The sequence below is a fragment of the Limanda limanda genome, chromosome 5, assembly GCF_963576545.1.
Source record: "Limanda limanda chromosome 5, fLimLim1.1, whole genome shotgun sequence".
NCBI classification, from domain to species: Eukaryota; Metazoa; Chordata; class Actinopteri; order Pleuronectiformes; family Pleuronectidae; genus Limanda; species Limanda limanda.
Genome location: NC_083640.1, coordinates 28,655,010 through 28,678,539, shown reverse-complemented (window position 1 = coordinate 28,678,539; position 23,530 = coordinate 28,655,010). Strand labels below are relative to the sequence as shown.

At 40.2% G+C, this 23,530-nt stretch overlaps 1 protein-coding gene across 1 annotated transcript in view; it reads right to left on the bottom strand.

Annotated features, from left to right (window-relative positions):
- cacna1ba (calcium channel, voltage-dependent, N type, alpha 1B subunit, a) overlaps positions 1–23,530 on the bottom strand; it is a 125,108-nt gene that overhangs the window by 77,729 nt on the left and 23,849 nt on the right. The window contains exons 4-6 of the mRNA XM_061071017.1: positions 8,776–8,867; positions 8,114–8,266; positions 5,122–5,309 (exon numbers count right to left, since the gene is read on the bottom strand). Of these exons, the coding sequence (XP_060927000.1) occupies positions 5,122–5,309; positions 8,114–8,266; positions 8,776–8,867 (433 nt within the window). The remainder of the gene's footprint in view (positions 1–5,121; positions 5,310–8,113; positions 8,267–8,775; positions 8,868–23,530) is intronic.

The window sequence follows — 23,530 nt, the reverse complement described above, 5'->3', positions numbered from 1 at the left end:
AAAGAAAGAGAAGGACTTATTTGGATAAAACCATAAACAATGGTCTGCACGCATTTAGAAACCAGAAGGATCGATTGCTACATTGTTGACTTGCCAACCTGGGGATTCATACCTGGGACCATTGTTCCTTGATTAATAGTATAATGGCAGATTTTCTTGGTAGTAAGAACAAATACTAGCCTTCACAAAAGAGCAGATCATCTGTGCATCTGATATACAGCACACATATTTCGTGCACCTGCCTAGGAAGTGGTGTTATTATATAGCTAATGTGCCTTAAAACTTCATTGAAAGACTGCATCCCTGACTTCAGACGATATACAGCATATAAAGATGGACAATATGTCTTCACTTTATCCAACTATCCAGAAATTAAGCCAAATGATCCAGCATCTGAACTCTGAATTAACAACAATATTTGGAGCGACAAACTGCACAGTATTGATCTGGGAATAGAACCATGGTAGTGATGTCCCACCCACACAACCTCATCCAATTTCAAGTCAGTCACAGCTGTCAATACATTTTTTTTCATCTTGTCCATAAACCATCTGCTTACATGGAGGAGTTGGGGTTTATAAACTTTACTGCAGCCAGTAAAGTTTTAGGAAGCCACTTTTAGGAAGCCGCCATGTTGTCCATTATCATGTGTATGCTTCAGACTAGGTCAAGCTATCAATTCGCTAACACTGGGACTGACCACACCTCATTTAATAGGGGCAGAAAAACCCACACAGCAGCTGGGATACCCAGATGGATGCAGCTTCATTTGCTGTTTCAGTAACATGAGCGCTGGACAGGAATCTGTTGTTTATCACAGATACAGATAACATGTTAATGTGAATTTTAATTAAATAGGGAGAGTGAAATTGTGTCAACACATCAAAAAGAAACAAGGAGGATGTTACAGGTGTGAGAGTTTGGTCAAATCTTTGTAGCCCGTTTACAGTGAATGTGAAGCATTAATGCATCTCTTAATGACTAATTCTAAGTACTTTGTTGGTTGATCATCAATATCGAATGTTAATATGGTTAATGATTCAATAGCAGGTTTACTCTGCTGTATATGTATTAGATGCTTTCTAAAAATAGAGGTAGTGCAAAGCATTAAACTGGTGACAGCGCCTGTCAGAAACAGGTGTGTATGGCTGAGAGGTCTTTGGGGTCTTCTAATGAGAAATTGACAGTCTGACTTTTGCCCTCTATTCCCATCAGAGAGTCACAGCTTTGGCAGAGACAGATGAGTGCCTGTACAGCCATGATGGATGGCCTCTCTGATAAAGAGGACACGGCACGGTCCCAAAGTGGCGGGAAATGAGACAGCTCGCACTCCTCCCTTGACAATTCAATCCCAAAAATCACATTCAGCTAAAACAGCAACCTATGCCTGTGTGGCCAGAGGACATTACCAGTCTGTCAGTGCAGAGCACTGGAAAAAGAGCAGGCTAATGATGAAGGAAGGGGGTGATTGTAAAGGCATAGTTCACGTTCACAATGAAAGTTGTTTTATTTAAGATTGAAAAATTTATCAATAGTTATTTCAATTGGATTGGATTTGTCTGCAACACAGTTGAAGAACCTGAAACTCCAAAAGTGTTAAATTAGTGTATTCTCATATTTCGATTTAACCCTCTCAATACCTACAAAAAATATGGTCTAATTCTAGATAAACACCTCAGCCAAATTGGGATCATCCATCTTGTGAATGATGTGAGCAGCTAATACTGATGAAGCAAAGGTCTTAAATCATAGTCAACATTGTGGGAGTAAAGATGATCAGAAAGTGAAACTGAAATCAACATAACCAGGAAGATCCTCAACATAAACCCCAACTTCTGCTATTATATTCACTATTATATTCATTTTCATGTGTTCATTATTGAATCCTTCGATGCTGTGAGAATATTTGTATCTGTATTTATTGAGTGGTTCAGATCCATTTCCATCACAACTTCAAATTGCTGTTTATCAATTAAGATATAAGATACTGTGTGTTACTTGATGAGTTGATGTTTCATTGTTTCACATTGGACAGATACAGGCTAGAATCGAAAAATAACCCTGTGTAATGTGAAAGAGGTCACTCGTTGTGATGAAATAACATAGCGAGTGATCAACTCAGTTTTTGTGTCTTTTAGCCTACTGTATTGGTCCAGGGAATTGGTTTAAAGTCATTGTTCATGCTGCCAAGAGAAGAGAGCAGAGAATCAAAGTACTTTTGAACTCCACCAACCAGTAGGTAGTGGGAGAAGGCCGGCCTACCGAACATGCCAACACCACACGAAAGGCCCCAGCTAAACCGGGAAAGGACAAAGAACCAAAATTGAAAAGGTAAAATGTGAGGTGATAAATAATCCTTTGGGGCTAAGATAAACAACATAATTCTTTCTTGGGTAACAAGAAACCCCATTCACATTATGACATTTTTTACAAGGATGAACATTGTATGCACTGTGGGAAAACCCTGGTGCCAGCCATCTCAAACCACAGTAAGAGCCTGTCAACTCCACTAATTTATCTAACAGCTCATTTTGGCTGCCTCTGCTTGTAACAGCCTTTCCTGTGATCCCCAGACACAAATGCTGCAGACAACTATGTCTTGTTTTGTAGAAACATCCACTCTAACCTCAGTGACATTTCCTGTTGCTTCACAATAAAAGTCAACCTTTTAATGTGAAGCAGCATCAGCTGTGGGAAATGTTTACAGCTTGTTGAGCTGCCCCCGGGTGAACAGGGTGGCTTCAGCGAGTTGCACTAACAAACATGTTTTCTCTGAATCAAAAGAGGGAATATGCGGAATCTTTCACTGACAATAAACTCTATGGTGAGGTTCGGAAGAGCTCATAAATAATTATAATGACTAAAACAGGTTGTATCTGACACCATGAATGCTGGCAAAATCACTCAAAGCACCTGAATCTGCTCTCACTACTCTTTTAGCTCTGTCCTGCTGTCCATGTTCCTGTGTGACTGCTATTGGGGAAACAACTACTGTGTTTGACATTAGAGACGCAAAGCAGCATCCTCTGTATCCAACCTGCCTAAGAAAACAATTGTCTTGTTCTCAGCAACAAAACCACTCATTAACTCTTTCTACCTCCCTCCTCTCTCTCTTTCTTACTCTGTTTCTGTTGCCCTCTTCCATCCCCTTACCAGGAGATTCTCACACAGCTCAACACATATTATTTTCCCACTACAGCTGTTTAATAATTTAGCCTATTGCATAATTGTTTCCCTGGCATGATATAAATCTGACTCTTGCAAATGGAGGAGAGCTGTGATTTGTTTCATGCGAGCAGTAAAGTGGCGGTGCTGCGGTCCTAATGGGAGCTGTATGTGAGTCATACTCCGCAAGCTCTTGTGCTCGCCTCTAATCATCCCCAGAGGAAGGCTGGGAGGGGAAGGAGCAATCAGGAGGAAACGCTCAGTGTCTCAGCGTCGATGCACAGGACAGACAAGCCTGTACATTCACAGTGGCGTACACTGCCCAGCCCCAGACAGTTTTTTTTTCTTTTGCTTGGCACTAAATAAATTATAATTATTATAATAACAATATATATCAATGTCTCAGTTTGGGCTGAGTGAGGCTCCTTCCCAGATGTTGGTATCCAAAGGCCACCCTTTTAACAAAATGCTTAATCTAAAACATTTGAGAAAAAATGTGTTTCCTGGCAACATTCGAGACAAAAGACCAAGAAGGTAAAACATACCATTAATGGCATTTAATGAGTATATGCAATGCCAATGAAAGTCATGGCTACACTGGAAACTAAATTAATCTTCATTTCAGGTGGTCATTAACCAAATGTGATAATAGATTGTCAGTTACATGAGGTATGTCTCAACTCAGGAGCTGCATCCTTCGGAGGACACAATCTACCTGGACCACAAAGATATCCTCCTTTGTGAGCTGCAATGATGGCGAAGGCCCATCTGAATTGGGAAGGTCTGGTCTACAGAGAATGTCTGTGATTGCTTTCACCGGCTTGTCCTGCCCTTATCGCTGTTGCCTAGCAACAGAGCTAAAGTTGGGCATGAAGAGAAAGTTTTAATGCCCCTTGTTTTTTTTAACCATGTGTACCGTTAGCTGTTCAGTTAAGTTCAAGCGTGATACGGACAGATCCACGAGGTGGAGAATTGAGACACAGCTAAGAACTGCATTTGCTTTCGTTAAAACATTTTACATGGGTGACTTTGACTCAGGATATAGAGCAGGTCGGAGGGAAAGTGGTTATATTGCCGAGGTGACCTTGCAAGATACTAATCCCCAAAATGTCCCCTATGATTCTGTATTCTGTATCGGTGTGTAAGTGTATGAGTAATAGAGAGGAGCTGCTTATAGAAGCACAGTATGAATATAATGGGGAAGCGCAATTTCAATTCAGAGCATCAACATCTTACTGTCATTCATCCATTTACATATATTTACACCCAACCATTGTGAAACATTGTGAAAGAAGGGGTATGCAGTTAATGTGTGTAAATAATGACCTTAACAGAATTCATAAAAGCTTTCTGAAATAAGATGATGCCTGGAATTGTAAATAATAAAAAGATAATTGAATATTAGTAATAACTATATGATTTACTAGCTTTGTTCAAGTACAGTGGGAAGAAAAAAGGATTTTGGTAATATCATAAACTATTTATATTTCTAACTATGTTCTCTTTTTAAAGCAACAACCTGCTCTTCTACATGATACAAGGCTGAACACATGTATTGTATTTACATAAAATACAGGCCAAATTTAAGAGATGTTATTTTTGAAAGTCGACGTAAGATAGCCTGAACGGTCGCGTCAGTCACTTTGATGTATGTTTTTCTATTCCTTTTTATAACTGATGATGCTAGTTGGCTATGTATATAAAACTGGTGTATCCATTCCTTATCCTGCCCACAAAGCTCTGATTGGCCAACTGTTTCTTCAACCAGGAAAACCAGCCATCAGTGCTAAAGACGAACAAAAAATATGAAAAACTGACCAAATCAGAGAATTGTACAAGTCGTCTGTAACCAGGCCGGATGCAATCTGTTTTGAACATTTCAGAAGTTACTATCTTAAACCAAACCCTTTACAGACAACATTAAGGCCCACATATGTTTTCTGTATGTGGTCTTACGTTGTAGAGGATGTCCACCCATCCCTCCATAGTGATGCACTGGAATACGGTGAGAATAGCAAAGAGGATGTTGTCAAAGTTGGTGATGCCATAGTTGGGTCCGATCCAGTACTCCATACAGGAGGTGCCGTTTCCACAGGTCCTCGCGGGAGCCTCCAGGCCACAGGGGAACTCATCTGTCTGCTCACCTACAGCCGAAGACACAAAGATTTATATAGATTCACATTCAGCTTTCCGGGAAGTATCATTAATGTAAAAGGGATGGTTCACTGAAAAATGAAAATTCACTCATTCTCTACTCCACACTATGCTGATGGAGGGGTGGGTCAAGTGTGTGAGTCCTCAAAACACTTCTGGAGTTTCAGGGGTAAACTTTGTTGCAGCAGAATCCAATATAATTGAACTCAATTGTGACGTAATCAAAAAATACTTGCAGGCCCCGACATTCATATTCAACTCAAAACGACGTAGTAGTGTTTTTAGCCTAAATGTTCCCTAAATTATATTTTCCTACAAGGTCTATTCATGAACCGTCAGACGTGCTAACGTCCGCTAGCATTACCACTTCCGGACTACATTTAGGCTAAAAACATGGTGTAAATGACATTGTTTCGAGTCAAATTTGAATGTTGGTGGTTGCAGACACTTGATGACACCACGATCAGTATGGAGGCATTTTTTCTGTTGTTACGTCTGAAGAAGAGGTCACCATTAATTGATTGAATATTTATTTAAGCCTCGGAAGTCACATTGAGGGATAAGACCCTCATTTTCAATGGTGCCAAGGGTACAATAAAAAAGTTGATACATTAAAAGTTAATATATTGAATAAATAGGAATGAAATAAATATGCATATATATATACACAGTAATACAAGGTATAAAACAATTCGTCAATAAAATACTATGGCCAAGTCAACTAGCAGTTACAATCACTGCAGGAGAAGTCAGCTGTACATGAGACCAGACTCGAAAACTCTGTCAATGAAACAAATGAGCGCAACTTTAAAGATTTTTGGACCTCATTCCAAATGTAGGGTGCTTTATAATAGAAAGCTGTCTTCCCCAAGTTGGTCTTAACACGAGGTACATACAATGAAAGCCAGCTCTGGGAGCGAGTATTGTGGGTATTACAATTCCAGCTGATGAGAGAGGAGAGATATAGTGGCAGTAGCCCAATGATTGTTTTGTAAATATAAATCTTCCAATGACCATCCCTTTTTTCAGACAGGGCTGGCCAGCCAACCTTGTTATAGAGAGTACAGTGGTGTGTGCCATAGCGGTCTCCTGTGATAAAACGCAGAGCAGAATGGTATCCAGCATCCAGAGATTTCAGTGTGCTGTGGGATGTATTTCCATAAATTACATCACCGTAATCTAAAACTGATATAAAAACAGACTCAATAATGCGTTTTCTGGCTTGGAAAGTGAAACAGAACCTATTTCTATAGAGAAAGCCCAATTTTGTTCTTAGCTTTTTTACGAGTTGACTCACATGTGGTTTAAAATCGAGCTTCTCATCAACCCAAATGCCTAGGTACTTATAGCTGGTGACCCTTTCCAGAGTGGTACCATTAACTTCAATTGTATTGGTTCTGTTCTAAAAAAGTTTAACCCTGAGACTTCAGAAGTGTTTTGTCGACTCAAACACTTCACCCACCCCTCAATCTGCATGGTGATGAGTGGATAATGGGTGAATTTAAATTTTTGGGTGAACTATCCCTTTAAGATACTTGACACTGAATGTACATTGGATATATTACTGTTTTTATCCACAGTGACCTCCAATGGGAGGGATGCTAACATGATAAACATGTTTGGACTGATGTTTTAATTATATTTTCCATAAATACATTTATACATTATATAAATCATTCAGAGCCTTAATTCTGAAACATCTATTCGCACTTAGATCAGAATGAATGAACAGTATCCTTGAGATTTGCCTCTTGGGTATGTGGTCTCTCACAATGCTTCATGGTACGCAGGCAGCCCAACATCTAACCTAATGTAATCATTATATTTCGTCATGGTGTCAATATATTTTAGTCTCTCTACTTTGTACGTAAAACCTCTGTTGCCTATTTTTGCCTATATTTTAAGTTGTTTTTTCATAGACCTTAAAATTATATAAGAATAAAGTGTGCAGTTTGCTACTACAGATTGTAAAACCCTTTGATGGTTAAACATTAATTAAGAAGCTGCAGAGGAGCGATTCATACCCTGCATGTGCTCTACATTCCTCGATGAGGCAATGCTAACTTTTCATACTGTAATAATGCCATTGATGTCATTGTGATGTGTGCAGGGTGAATACAGTCTGCATCATGGCCTTATTTGATGGTGTAAGAGTGCATTTTAAAAAAAGGGTTCACCCAAATAATTCAGGTCTCTAAGACTTTCATTGTGTAATGTTATTTATGCCAAAGAATATACAGTACGTTGGTGTTTTCCCATCTTTTTAGCAGCTGGGTACAGAATTTACTCAGCCTCAATTCAATTGCAGTTTTTTAATTTACCAGCAGCACTCAAGATGTGTGATGCGGAGAAAACAAAAGGGTGAGAGGTGCAGTACACCATGAGCTGTTTATCTCAGGGCTGACACATAAAGGCAAACAATGTTTTCACACTCACAATTAGAGGCAATTTGGAGTCTGCAATTAACCAGCATGTCTTTGGATTGTGGGGAGATGCTTGAACCCAGAACACTGCTCAGGGGCAATAGGATTTACAGAAGCCTTTTAAATTGGGTTTACATAGTTTACACTTTGCATAAACCTCAAAGTGTTATCTGACATTACAGGAGAAGTGGAAGAGTTTTTGGCAGTTGGAGCACAATGAATAAATGGATCAAGTTCAATGTCACGATATAATTCATTAAAATGCCTCCATTAGCCCAATGTCCTTCCTCGGTACATGTCGAAGCTCAAAGTTCTACCAACTCCTGCGTTGATTAAAACTTAGAAATTGCTTGACGTCTGCTCCTGCTTACCTGTGTCTATCCTGAAGCAGGTGCGATGGAACTTGCCCATGTAGAAGTCAAGGCCGATGATAGCGAACATGAGAATGGCAAAGAAGAGCAGCAGGCCAATCTGCAGCAGAGGTACCATGGCTTTCATAATGGACTTCAATACCACCTGAAGGCCTGAGGCAAGATAAGAACAGTATGATTTAAAACACATGGAGACAATTTTATTAGTTTGTTTCACCTTTACTGGTGAGAGGCCAGAAAGATGTGGAGAGAATGAGAAGGATATTTACTTGGAACTTGTTGTAAAACACACATCTTATAAAATTAGTCATCTTTTGTGTATCCTGATTTTTTTGTTTTAGTGTCTGAGCGGAGATGTTGGCATCACATTTGTAAACCTCATTGTGGTGATGAAATCCTGCACTAGGCTGTTCTTTACCATTAAAGAGTTTCACCTCCAAACAAAAATCTGTCATTTTTACATTTTCTACTTAATGTATGGATTCACTACTGAGATCAAATGTGATTAAACTGTTTCCCTGTCTTTATGCTAAGCCAAGTTAACCACAGCCTGACTCTGATAGTGTTTCTGGTATCTCTTGCAAAGTGCTTTATTATTATTAGTTTCAATCATTACATTAACTGTGATGAAATAAATGTGCTTAGCTGTGAGCTTGACTTACTTGGAATGCCAGAGACCAGTTTGAGCGGCCGCAGAACTCTCACAGCTCTCAGTGTTCTCAGGTCAAAATCTGCCCCCACAGTGGCCAGGATCCTGCACACACAACAAATATGGAGTATAGGTTACAGCAGCTGGGTAGTAACCAACCATATACATTTACCTTTACTATCGTAGGTGCATGCAGCAAAGCTCAAGTAAACAGGAAGTGACAGGTTTAGGTGGTTTAAAGATTTTCTCATTTGATGATTTGTAATTGGAAAAGGATGATTAAACATAGAATCAGGGGGTAACACTTTAACTTCCTGTGGCAAATAATAGACAAACTGTAGGTATTGCACACTGCCTCCCCTGGTGCTTATAGTATTTTATTTGTGTATCCTATTTTTAATATTTTTTACATTTATACTTACACAAATACACTACAGCAAATTCCTTGAACATGTGTAAACCTGCTTGGCAATAAAACCTGATTCTGAGAAAGGGCTCCCAAAACTGTTCTGATCCTAAATCTAAGCACCGTATTTTCATCCAGTTTATTTGTAGGCCCACAGTTTCTCTCTACTGGAGCAAATTTCATTCAACAATCTGTAAAGAGTCTTGTATTAGAACTAGCTGAGTCCCAATTCAGGGGCTGGTCAATGGTCTATGCTGTGTACTAAGGCCACGATCATAGACTTTAAGACACAGCTACTGTGTGCATGTCAGTCAGATTTGATTAAACTAATTTATGACTAAGAGAAGATTCAGATTCAAAGTTTTAATAAAAATATATCATAACCACTTTTTTAAGTTTAAATAAACATAAATGAAATTTGACCTTACATCATGGTGAAAAGTATCATACAATGATAGCTGTTAATAGTTTGATTGTTTTTAAAGAGTAAACCACCCCCCATTGCTACTAGCTAATCTGTATTTAGAAGTCTTTTCTACTGATAATGCACAGGTTCAGATTCTTTAAATCGGGCTGGAGACGCTGACTGCAAATCATGTTAAATGATAACTGATGCAAGGAAAGAAGATGAAGAGGATGGATTGGTAGAGAGATATGTGGAAAAATCTAAATTAATTTAATTGAGGGGTTAATGGTGGTTAAAGTTATTGGGGTAGCAGAAGAGCAGAGATGGAGAAGTGTAGTAGAAAAGGACAGAGAAGAAGAAGGCAGAGGACAGGGTGATGAGTAGAGGAAGATCAGAGGAGGTCAAACATTTTAAACACCATATAAAGCCTATGTGGAGTGGAAAGAGAGGCATGGAGAGGAAAAAGAGAGGAAGATGATGGAGGGAATAAGTAGCTTGAAAAGGGTACGAACCGAAGGAGTGATAATGGATTGAAGGTAAGACTATACGGTAGAAACTGTGGGTAAGAAGAGTGGCATCATAAATGGAGAAGCAGAGTGAGTTTTGAAATTGAAACGGGTACAATTACACTTTCAACACTCACTTTATCATGCCAGAGGTGGCAAAAGAAAACAAGGCAGGAGAGGAAGCAGGGATGAAGGAGAAAGAGGAGGCATAAAGGAAGATGAGGGAGAGGGAAGACAAAGAGAAGAGAAAAGAGGCCTCAAATGGGGAGCCATATTAAGATAGAAGGGAGTGAGGAGTGGAAGGGTGGAGACGATAAGGAGCAACACACAATGGAGAGAAGGCATGGAAAGGAGGAGGGTGAGGGAGAAGACGTGATGAAGAACATGAGGAGCAATGAATGCGCAGTAAAACGCTGAGCTGCTGAGCTGCTGAGCTGCTGAGCTTGAAACCTCCAATGTTCTTCCTCTAGCTGCACCACAGGGAACGACCAGCAGCACCACACTGGAGTGACTGATTACAGCGGCAGATAGCCTGTCATGTTATACGTCTCATATTCACACTGCACACACATAACCAGGCCGACAGGATGTACACACACACTGCACACATGCACACGATTGTAAAGTTCGGGTGATGGTACAAGCTCCTATCCACTGGGGACTTTATGGAGCATGATACGTTTTGACTAGTTTACTAGTTTTGGTTTCCACTGTATAGCATGCCCTGTGAGGGATCTCCAGAAAATTGGGTCGGCACTTTCTCCGCAGTTTGCCTTTCAGATGAGAACAACAAAACCAAATCCTCCACAGGATCCAGGGGTTTGGTGGTGCAGCAGGCAGCGACAGGACGTAACTTATTAAGGCCAATTTATGCTTGTACGTCTTTTCTAAAACGGACAGATAAGACCGCCCTATCCGTCAACTACGATTCTACGATTAATGTGACGTGTGTGTTAAGCCAGCGGAGTTGTCCGGCTGACGGTGGCTCGTTAGAGCACTGACGGCATGTGTGCACGGTCACATACGGTTATAACAAGCTTTCAAAACGGCGCTAGCGGGCTAGGCTAGTGGGCTAGCCACCATGCTAACTGCGGTGGTAACAGTGCAAAAACCCGCCGTCACGACTTTAATTCCACTTCTATCATGACACTGTTTCTATAATACCGCCAGGTTAGAAGCAAACACTGGGTAGTAGTTAGTGCCGGGAGTCCCTGCTGACTGTGTGTGGAAGCTGGGATGATAGCTAGCTAGCTCCGTCTAGCTTCAAGCTACACAGAGCTGTGGAATTAGCAACAGAGTTCGGAAACAAGACCGGGAACCGCTGCGCTAAGAAACGATAACATCAGCATTTTGACCCGCTGGGTGTCACTTTATTTAGTTCTGTTAGTTGCCATGGTTCAGTGTGTGGGAGGCCAGCCGACAGAGGTAAACAGACACACGTGGACTTCTTCTTCCCATAAATGGGGTAGGCTTCTCTGAGCTTGTCTTCCATTGCGCCACCTATGGGTTTGGCGGTGAATTGTTTTCAACGTACAGTCGTCGGAGATGTAAAAATCAAAAAGACTCTCCGCTCTCCATGCAACCCTCTCCGAGAAACGGATACGTAGAAGCATAATGGAGCCTTTAATTCCGCTGCAGATATCCCATGATTTTGTTTACTGCACATGGACAGCGTCGGCTCTTATCAGCACAAGCTGTCTTGACATCTTGGACACCTCAAACCTACACCTCCTGCTTTATTAAATTATATGTTTACTATGATGTACTATGTTACATTCCATAGTCGCATCTCTGTGAGACTAAATCTACTTTAGACTTTCTGAAATACAACATGAAGATGGTTAAAACACTTCCTCTTCAGGGAACTCACCCTTAAAGTGGAAACAGAACCTGTACATGTTCAATATGTTAAATTTATGATAGGTAGGGTTAGTAAGTTGTTTCCGAAACAATTTCTATCTTACTTGTTGAAATCCTTCATGTCCATATAGCCATCAGTAAATAAGGTTGTCTGGAAAAAAAGCAGGTGTCTGTGGCCTTTGCACAACTGTTCTAAACACAACCGGTCATTTAATTTGCAGTAATTCACTCACATACTTGTCAATCACAGTGTTCACAAGCCAGAAAGGGCGGAGACACATACATCGCTCAAGCAGAGACAATAGCCAGAGGTTAGCAAGTCAGACATGAAAAAGTCAGCTTTACAGCAGTGGTCGGACATGTTTATATTGAGGCCTTCATGTACAATGGGAAAAATGTTCACTGTTACTCAAAATGTTTTTATAATGGGCACATTTGCAAAGGTACAAGGAGACAAAGGTAATTATTCCACTGAAATCTTCTCTCTCCCTCTGTTAATTAATCCAGGATTAAGACCGTGCCTGCTGCCTCAACACTATCTGCAGAAACAAAGAACGAGTTGGAGGAGAATTAGTCTGTGCACATAGAATACACATGCAGGTATCACGTATCTCAGTATCTCAGTGTGAGGAGGATAAATCACCCTCCTAACATCATGATCTCCCCTCCCTCCCTTTCTCTTCTTTTCACCAGCCCTGTGTTTATCTACACTCTTTATCTACACGCTAAATCCCTTCAGCTACTGATGTGGTATGACTGACAGGCCTTTCACCAAATTATTACAAGGAAAACACAAATATTTATATATACTTTTTATTTTTAAATAGCTGATATCCAGCAATAAATGGCATGAAAGAACTCTCATACTTTTTTACATTCCACCATATAAACTGCTAAAGTTCCGCCTCTGACTTTGAATAAACCCTTAAAACTCTGTTCTTCATATTTAGATGTTTTACAACGAAAATGTACTGGATGTATCTCTGCACCTTAGACTAATTTCCTGTCTGCCAATCTATGAGTATGTGACTGAGCCCCACCTCTATGTTCACACGCCCGCCAGCCGCTCGCCTGCAGCTCTGCCCAACAAACATAAACCTGTTTTGTTGGCCTCAGTTTACTAAACAATAAAATTGGTCATACTTGAGAAATTGAGGCAGCACCATTCACGGACTCTGAAGACAAAACAAGGTAAATTGAGTGAATTGTACAAGGCTGCCTACATGTAGAAGGTGATGTATTTTATTTGTTCTATGTGTGGTATCTCTACAACAACAGATTACATGAGCCTTCAGCTTGCAAAGATTGTAAAGAATACTGTGCCAGAAGAAAATACCATTTACTGTTTGAGATAAGAAATAATAAAAAATTACACAAAGCTTAGAAATTTTAATTTCTAATACAACAACTTAACAAACAGCTAATAATGTGTTGATAATAACAATGTATCTTCCCACAGAAGTCAATTAACTATATGGCAGCAGCTACAGGTTTCAGTAAAACAGTAAAAACTTCATGGCTGATTTGATGGGTCACCGACACACCCAGAGAGAGAGAGAGAGAGCCTGGCAAAGTGCTGCAGAGTTTTACAATGAAGCAACGACACAAAACACCCCCACTCGCTCGCAGTAACTCCAGCTGGGGATCCCCTGCTGTGTTCACACATTGACTTCTCCTGGATATACTGTATATGGACTCTAACGTTGGCCATCCTCTTCCTCTTTTAAATATATAATTTTATTTTTTGTTTTAGAAGAGGACAAAATATGAAATTATAAAGTAGATGGACGATGAATGGTGTTACCCATCAAAATATGCATTTAGCTTTATGAATAGGTCAAAGTCATAGTTCATTTTTACTGTCTGGTTATTAAGGTTTAAAGGATGTGACTGTCTAGAGGCTGTCTTGGAACCAGACTGAAGAATATGCCTCATTAGACTAAAAGGCCAAACCATAAACGTATGAGAAAGAGGGAGAAATCTTCTGTCTGAACAACTGAACACCTTTGTGTTGACACTCATTATATAAATGGACCAATGTTTGTGACATTATTATCGAAGGACATTTCTAGAACCGTGTCCACTTCCTCTGTGTGCTACAAATGTCCAACCTTCCTGACAGCTGCTGTGTACTGCATGCAACTCCCTGACTTGTATTGGCTATAAAGATCCTCATTTTTCTCTGCATCCCTTCATGATGAACAGAGGCGATATAGATTCATTTTCCTCTACACACAAATCTGAGACCGTTTTTATTTACACTGAAAACCACAGGGGCCACACTACTCCAGTCTGACACAGCAACACGGCAGAGCTCTGACTGTACTAGATGATGATCAGTAAAGATCTAAATGATGATTATGTTATAACCAAACCACTGGTGTGCATGGTGAGATATTGTCATCTTCAGAACTATTAAAATGATCCTTTGAACGGACAGTTCGGAATAAATGTAATTATTTGTTATATCCATACCTCTGTTGTGTCTGAAGCTGGAGCTGCATCCTGCAGCCAGTTAGGTTAACTTAGCTTAGATTGCCATACAGAGTGAAAATGTGTTTTTCTTTTGTGCAATCAGTGCACCTCTTAATGTAATCTGTCATCAGTTATTTTACAAACACATACGAGTTCTACCCTCCGCGCTCTACTGCTGGACACACCCCTGAGCTGAGCATACCCACATACAAACTGAGCATGTTGATGAAGGACTGACACACACACACACACACACACACACACACACACACACACACACACACACACACACACACACACACACACACTCATCATTTTCATATTGTTCTGAAGCAGAGGCCATTGATCATAAATTTAGCATGTATGGCAGATCACAACTTGTTAATCAAAACTATTTTTAGTAGAATTAAAATATAATGTAATGAAGTACTGGACTTAAATGAGTAGTCGACTGTTTGGCCGACAGCCAGCGCTTATTAAACCCTCTGCAAATACTTCTTATTGGTTTCTAGGTTTCAAAAGGCAGTCGCAGCTGAGACAAAGAGCGGACAGTCGGTCGGCACACGCCCTGAGCCTACATGAACATGCATTTGGGTCATTCACTGTTTGTTTACTTTTTAAATAGCCTGCATTCAACATCTCATATGTCAAACATTCATAGAAGCCATCTGAGGTAAGATGTCACCTGTCTGATCTCAAAGGGCAGACTGTTCCACATTATTGGGGCTCTAACTACAAATGCACTGATCGAGGAATGCATTTAATAAACTTTACCTGCACGTTTTTAGTGCATTGATTTGTATTTCAGACACTTTTGTTATGGACCATGGATTATGTCACATAGGGACTCACTATAAGCATAATGGATGTAAGAATAGGTTATTATTCCATAACTAAAAGAACAGGATGTGACACAGCAGTCAGTTAATTCACATGGAATCGCAGCATTCAGTGGATTTGCTCTCAGGAGCAAAGCCTATTAGCTGTGTAGCATCATCCATATTTATTTAACCTAGTCTGCCAGTTTACAAGGCACTCTGGAGAGAAGCCATGGTTTTCAGTCTATCTCCACTAGCTCTTTATTGAATGAAATGATGTACAATCCTGAGAACACAACTCTATGGGGAGGTAAATGTCACTGTACAGGGGAAATACAAGAAAAGTCAAAGTTATTGTGACTTATTAGTGCTGCTCTGTTCCCAGCACGCTAGCATGTGCACGAGTCAGATGTAGTTGTTCAGAAACTTGACCTGAAGTAGTCCCTGTGTCACACAGAATTCCAAACTACATATTCCATCTTTTGACGAGACCAAGCAGAACAGTAACTATGACACACAGACATGCTTTTATGGATACAATATTGCTGTGGAAAAGTACACCACTCAAACTTCACAGGACTATAGCAAAACACGGAGGAGAGGTTAAGTTTGCGTGAACAGCTTAAAAAAAAGAATAAAATAGGCACAGATCACGTATACATTTAGACAAGATGAATAAAACGGGAAACATCCCCTAAACTATATGTCTGATAAAAACCTAGAAAGGACTAGTTCTCTGCAGATAAATTAATAAAAAGCCCAAGACATTTCATGAGGTGTTACAATTATTTTTCAGTCCTATGAATAGATGATTTGAAAGAGTAGAAACTATGGCAGAATCAGGGGGTGGCCTGGCTACAGTCCCAATTGGTACGGCAGAACCAATGCCACTATTACCATGGTTAGAGCAGTATTTACAGCTGATTAGGAAGAATCTTGGTAAGGGGCATGGCATCACACACTTGAAAAACCTGAAGAGTTACAAATGAGTAGGGCAGCTGACTAATCAAAGCAGATGCGGAGCGGATCAAGTTAGAAGAAGTGCTGCAGCAGGAAATTAACTAAAAAGATACGTAATGCTTATTTTTAGCATCACAGTATGTAATGCAATTCTGGTTGAGCCCCAAATCAAAATCATTAGCCTGCTAATGGCCAAATGGACACTTTAAATATTAAAAAATAAATTATTTAACTTCTACATTTAAGCATCAGTTTCTTTTTATTCTGCCATCTTTAAAACTGATACGGCCATAAAACATGCCCACAATGCACAAATCCTGTGCAGTATTTTCTTACATCAAACACGAATGGTGTTCATTTTTATGACAAATAGATTGCATATCCTGTGGCTGCTTTACAGCAAACCAGTGTTTTGACAATAGAATGCTTTGAATGTGATGAAGCACCAACAGAAAATGAAGTGTGGACCGCTTGAGCATTAACAGAGCCACTCGAACAGGCTACATTGTGAAGAGTCAGACTAGATCTAACCATAAGTTACAAGGGTTTCTACAACAAGCCAGAAGCTGTTTACAATCATATTCCAGACACGCAATATCACTGCAATGAGTGAGTGACCATGCATCACCAGCTGCACAGGTTAGCATTAGATCTCCGTGCATAGATTCTGGGAAAAGTCTGTTTCCCAGTCGATATATTTCACATTAACTTAATCTGAACCTTACCGCCACCATACCCCCGACCTGTTATGTCTGCCTACTCTAAAGCCTGGCAATCTGATGTTTAATCATCTTAATTGAGTCTTGTCCTTTGAGTCACATCAACTTTTCTCTGTGACCAGGGAGATGTTTAACTGAACCACACCACAAGCCAATGGGACTCCATATAAATCAGTATCAGCAGGCAGCATGGAGGAGAGAATGAAAATGGTTAGTTTTGGCTCAGTGCGATGTAAATTATTGAGTTTTGTTTGTTATCAAGACGAATGAATCAATACTGGGAGCCAAGAGAACCAAGAAAACATCCAGGTCTGTCTAGGTCTGAAAAAAGGATTTCAGCCTTGAAGTGTGAATGATTTCCCAGAGGAACAGGAGTAAAAATCTTTATGTTGGAGGTAAGACCGTTCAGTCTGACTGTATTCTGATGTTTATGGCTGGTTTATTGTCGAATTTGTCAGTAGGCTCTAAGGGGGGTAGGCGATATATCAAATATTCTCGGTGTATCTCGGCTTGTTCCAGGTGAGCTGTATAATATGACTATATCGTGACCATCGAGTGTAAATTGTCACGAGAATGTTTTAAGCAGCATGAATTCTTTTAGAGTTTCACTTCTCTCTTCTCATGCCCCTCTCACAGCAGACAGCTCTCACCCCCCCCCCCCCCCCCGTCCAGAAAACTCTCCTGCCTGCATGCGTATTTTTGTATAAGGAGAGGAGGGAAAGAAAGTGAGTCCCAGCGAGTTGAGTATGGTTATTGACAGTGTTGTTCATATTCTTTGTAAACGCTGAACCGAACAAATCAGTTTACAAATGTTGAACGTGAAAGGCGCTCACTCCATCGAAAGTGAACGTGTGTGTGTGTGTGTGTGTGTGTGTGTGTCTGCGGTCGGAGCACCTTGAAGTTTACACTCACACAAGTGTTCACCTTCAATGGAAATGCTTATGTCAGCGAGTTTGTAAAATATCAACATATATATCGTGTATTGAGATATAGGATACAAATATTGCAATATTTGTTATAGGCCATTTTGCCCAGCCCTAAGCTATGATCATAATCAATAATGTCAGTTCCTGTATGAAGAACGTGAGGACATTTGAGCAGGACATGTGCTGCTTGGTAGCTGAAAAATCACCCTGATGGCACAGTTGCGGCTTTGGATGGATGGGTGAATGGATCAAGAACAATTATTGAAATTATTGAATTATTGAAAGCTGCTAATAATGTTATTCATAATAAATTATTAATGAAAATAACAATAATAGAAAAAAAATGTATTTCTGCCTTTCTCTTGGTGCTTGCATATACTCCACCTATCAGGTGTTTTTTTTCATCACACAGTTTTATTGTGCCAGTGAGACTTAACTGCTCCTAAGAAAACTGTGTGGCTCTGGCCACTGTGTAAATCTTAATGCTGCCTTTATATAGGATCAGGTTTACTTGACCTGTACCTCAGATTTTTTTCTGAAAGTTCATCAGTTGTGACATTTGCAAATATTTTCAAGAATGCTGGAGGCCGCACAATTCGTTTTGTTCTAGATGGAAAGGAAATGTATCGATTGCATACAATCGATACATTAATGTTGACATTAGATTATATTTGGCCACAGCCTAGCAGTGGTTTTCTCATGACTTGACCATTTTAAAGCCAGATACAGTGGACACAATTTCCCACATCATAACCACAAGCTTTGTATTGAAGTAACTATACCTGTCAGAATACAATCATGAAGTAGCATTAAATGAACAATAAATATTAAAGCAAGCACAAGTATCTGTAACCCTTCTGGGTTTAATACTTATCATTGTCCTGATGAGTCATCATATTCCAGACCTTTTACTTTCATGAAAATTGAGGGATTTTATGATGATACATGATGTCAATATTCTGTGTTGGCTTGAGGTGCAAACAAAGTGTTGAGAGGCTTTACTTGGGACTTCAGAGCTGAAATCTTTGCTCAGGGTTGCTGAGCTGTTTCATCACCAACAGTGTCTAATGCACTGCTTCTCCTTCACACTGCATTGAAGAGGTTTTTATTTGCCCTTACCTGTTGAATGCTTTGATACACACAGCAGCAGTGTTCCGGACACAAGAGCTTAATGGCTAATTGTCGATTTAATTTGCCAGTTTGTCCAACAACTCATTCTACATGAATTCAAACTCATTATTTGCATTCCAGGGTGCTTTACTGACTATGAAATTACTGGCTGTGAGGGCAAAGGCAGACAAACACACACCTAGTTGGCGCTGTGTTTAGTGACACAGGCAGGCAGGCAATATATTCAGTCTGAATTACTGCCGCACTGTGCCTGTGAAAAAGAACATCACATCACACACTCAGCCGGCGTCATCCTGCACAAGCCCAACGTGGAAGCTCCATTTGCAGCACACTGCAGCAGGTGAGGTGGAAAACAGCCAATTATGTCCAGAGGAGCCACTGAGCTCAGATGCACAGACATCGACATGTTTATTTTACATGATAACATGTATATAACAACACTGTATTCACACATGACAAATGTGTTTATATTCGGAGACACATGCCTATGGATTCCACTAGCTTAACCTCTGCTGGTTTTAGGCTTAAACCACAGAGTAAATGGCCTGGTTTTGAGTAGAATACTAATGTCGGGCTTGCGGACACTTGTCTGACACCACACACACCTAAAAGTCCACCAGAAGTGGTCAAGCTAGCGGACGTTAACATTTCCGACAATCCCTTAATGCACCTCGTCGGAAGATATCACGGGCATTTAGGCTTTAAATGTGTTCATGACGCCGTTTGGAGTCGAATATGAATGTTGGGGCTTCCGGACACTCGTATGACACCATACGAGCAGTGCATGTTATGTGTTTTTTCTGTTGTTTTTTTACGTCTGAAGATAAGTCCCTACTATCTTCAGTTCTATTGCATTCTGCTGCAACACTGTTTATCCCTGAAACTCCGGCAGTGTTTTGTGGACTCAAACACTTCACTCACCCCTCCATCGGCATAAGGGTGAGTAGATAATGAGTGAATTATAATTTTTGGGTGAACTAGCCCTTTAACTGTTGTAATTCTTTACATTTCAATGGAGTCCACATGATGTAGTGGGTTTGTAGGAAGATCAATGCTTATTGTGATGCATTTCATCCCCATCCTCCTTTCATAACCTATGTGCACTTGATATACAAAATTGCCAGAAACTGATTCACCCTTTATGCAGCATATACAATAGAGTGAGTTGATAAGCTGATAAACAGGATAAGCTTATGGCTCAACAAAGAAAGAGAAAGACCCCTTACTCTATTCAGCCAATATTATAAGAGACACAAAGAGCAATGGACACAAACTACAGATGGGACAGATGTTTGAATAAGAAATCCCAAGTGGAGGAGACCTAAAACACCATTTCACCTACCTTCCTGTTGTCATAGATTTACAGTGCCATACATGTCACCTACATCTTTTCACATATTGGATGATATAGCATCACTGTTATTTCCACAATGGCCAATTAGTCACTTGCTAGCTCAAACACCAGCGGCCACTATAGCCGTTGGGCTTTAGTCGATCTCAGAGCAAACTCCAGCACTGAGTTGACCTCACAGTGCAACACTCTTGTGTCTTTTGTTCCCATAGTTACACAATACTGGTTTGTGTGGCAGCGTGGAGGCACAGAGGAGCTCTTTGTTTAAAGAAACCTTGATGCTGAGATCTGAGCAGTTGCCACCTACAGTCCATTTTCAGTTCAATTTCTGGAAACATGATTGCATTAATTGACCAATTTAGCAATGTACAGTGTCACAAATCTTTATATACTGTATAGATATGGCATGGTCCTTGTTTGTTGTGAGGAATAACGTGTGGCTGTGTCTTGGTCCAGCTGGTGGATTGAACCATTTGAATATCAGTTTCGGACACTCAACAGTGAGTGAAATGTTTATTCGCACAGGGGGAAAAGCCCATCCAGCCTGATGTAGTGTTTTGATTTGAGCAGAGCTGAACACTCAGTGCTGCTTGCTGTGTTCTGACTGACCCTGAAATTTCAAATTCAGTGTAATATTCATGACAGCACTATACTTGGAGTTGGCTCCAGCCCAAGAAAATATCTTCCCTGAGCAGCATGGAGGAGAAGAGAGGGAGCTCTAGGGTTCAGACTCGGTGACAAACCAGATTAACAGTGCATCTGTTGCTATGCCCTGACTGCACTTCTATTTTATCCCCCTGAATACTCCTCTGAAGCTTTGGTTAAAGGGCCCATATTTTACACTCTTCAGGGATTTAGTTTGAGGTATTGGTGCCCCTAAGATGCTATATCAGTGGTTTAAAGTCGAAAAAACTGCTGCAATGTGTATTTCCAGGTCCTCTCTCATACCTCTCTCTGGAGCTCCAGACAGTACAGGCTGTTTTTGACTGCCTCATTAATATTTATGAGCCCCTCCACTGATTGGCTGACTGTTATCTGAGTGACACGCAACCAGACCTATCACCTGAAGCCTGTTGTAGCCATACGGCAGAGCTTGCCGATTGGCTGACTGCACTTTGAGTGACACGTGACAAGGCCTGTCCCCGGGGTTGGTGGGTTCAGAGGTTGAACTGGTACCGGTTGGATGGGGCTGAGAGAATAGTGCAGGAGTAGCTGACGTCAGCCTACCTCCGAAGTTGAAACAAACCATTTCAAAGACATATTTCTTAGAATGGACTGAGTGAAAAAGTCCGCGGAGTGACTGTTTTCTCACTTTGAGGGTCCCTACTGACCCCCTTCAGATAGTAACTGATAGTAAAAGCCCAATACGGGCTCTTTAAAGTCGACTGAGGAAGAATTCCTCCCTGACATTCTGTCTTATTCCTCTATGCTTTAACATTGGCTATAGAAAAACATATTTCTATGCCTCCACTTTCCCACCATATCTGACCAGTGATCTTTCTGGCCATGTTTCTCTTGTCATGTAATCCCTGGATGCCGTTCTTAAAATATTGTAGCAAAATCTCCCATGTGTCTTTCAAATCTATTGTGCCACCCACCTCCTCTTGACAGCGTCTAGACTCCGAGTGACCCGGTCATATCTCCTAACTTCAAATGGGCCTTTGCCTACTGAAGATTTTTCATATTATTAAATTATAATTACAAAATTGTGGTTCTTACCTCAATAAGTGTTATTATTCAACTCCATTTAATCCCTTGTCTTTGGAGGGCCATTGAGCAGAGAGAGAGGACCAACAGTTGAGTAAAGAAGGGGGGTGGAAAAGAGGAAAGATGATGAGACTAAGTGAGGGTGAGAGAGGGAGGCGTAATGAGACCCAAAGTACAAAGACTGTACAAAGGAATGAATACACTAACAATAAACATACAACAGGCCAAATAAGATGTAGATGAGTTTTTTCTTTGCTCTGCTCTCAAAATCTGGTAATTACAGAGTAGTTCAAGGTCCTACAAAAGTGAGAATAGCCTAAAGCCCAGCAACAATCCAGAGGCTGTTCTAATCCAATACTATATATACTTTTATTGGGAAATTTTATGAAAGAATCAACATGTCTCCTTGTTGAGAAGTATGATGGACGTTGGTATGAACAAGAGCTTGAGGCGGTAGGTCTTACACTTAAAGGCTCAGTAACGTCTGCCTGATGGTAAAAGGTCGAATTCGGGAAACAGAATGTGTGACGGCTCATTAAGGCTCCTGTGTGCCAGTCTGACCACACAACCTTCGTAGATGTTCTGAAGGGAAGGAAAGTCCTTTTTTCCATCACCTTCATAGCTGTTTATACTATGCTCAAAAATGTTGACCCATGCTGGACTGTGAGACCCATGCTGCCATTCCATATCTAATTATGCTTTCAAACACAGCAGAATAAAATATGGACATGATGTAGGTGCTCACAACAAACAGTTTTCTGAACAACAGAAAGTGCCGCCTTGGAGCTAGCTTCCCACAAAGAAAGTCTACATGGGCAATTCATTAAAGATTACAGAGTAAATGAAGATTAGTTGTTGAAGATGAGACTATGTTGGTGAAATCTATTTTGTTATATAACACATTTTGTAAGTTAGGCCTATTATGTTGCCCCAATTATTTGAAAAACACTCCAGCAACATTTATTTTTGTGCCTTTTTCATGTTTTCAACTCACAGGCCAACTAACATTTTGTTTCGGCTTTTAAAAAAAATAAAGGCTGCGTGATGCAATGTGATGCACTGCTGTAAGTAAGTTTGTGTCCAATTAGTCTAGCTTGTTTAGTGCTGATCCATCAACCAGTCTTTTTAATGAAATCATAATTTACTGTTGTTCGAACGTATAATTCAAGTTGTTTCGTGTATCTGTTCTTTAATTTTCCAATTCACTCGGATTCAGCAGCAAAAATCACGTGAGTGCTTAAAAAGCTGTCGTACCATAATAGTTCATAGTGTTAATAATTAACCAACTATTGATTGTTAACATGGGCAAATATTGATTAGTGTAACTGCTTTAAATGTGCTTCCTTACCATCAAGCATTGCAGTGGAGGACACACAAAAGAGAGAGATTTCATAAATAATTCTGTCAGACATCTGGTGTATTTTGTAGAAATCTAGCTCCCACAACTAAACTAATATAAAACCAATACCATTTTTTTTGTCTATTTTGAATAATGGTTTTCTA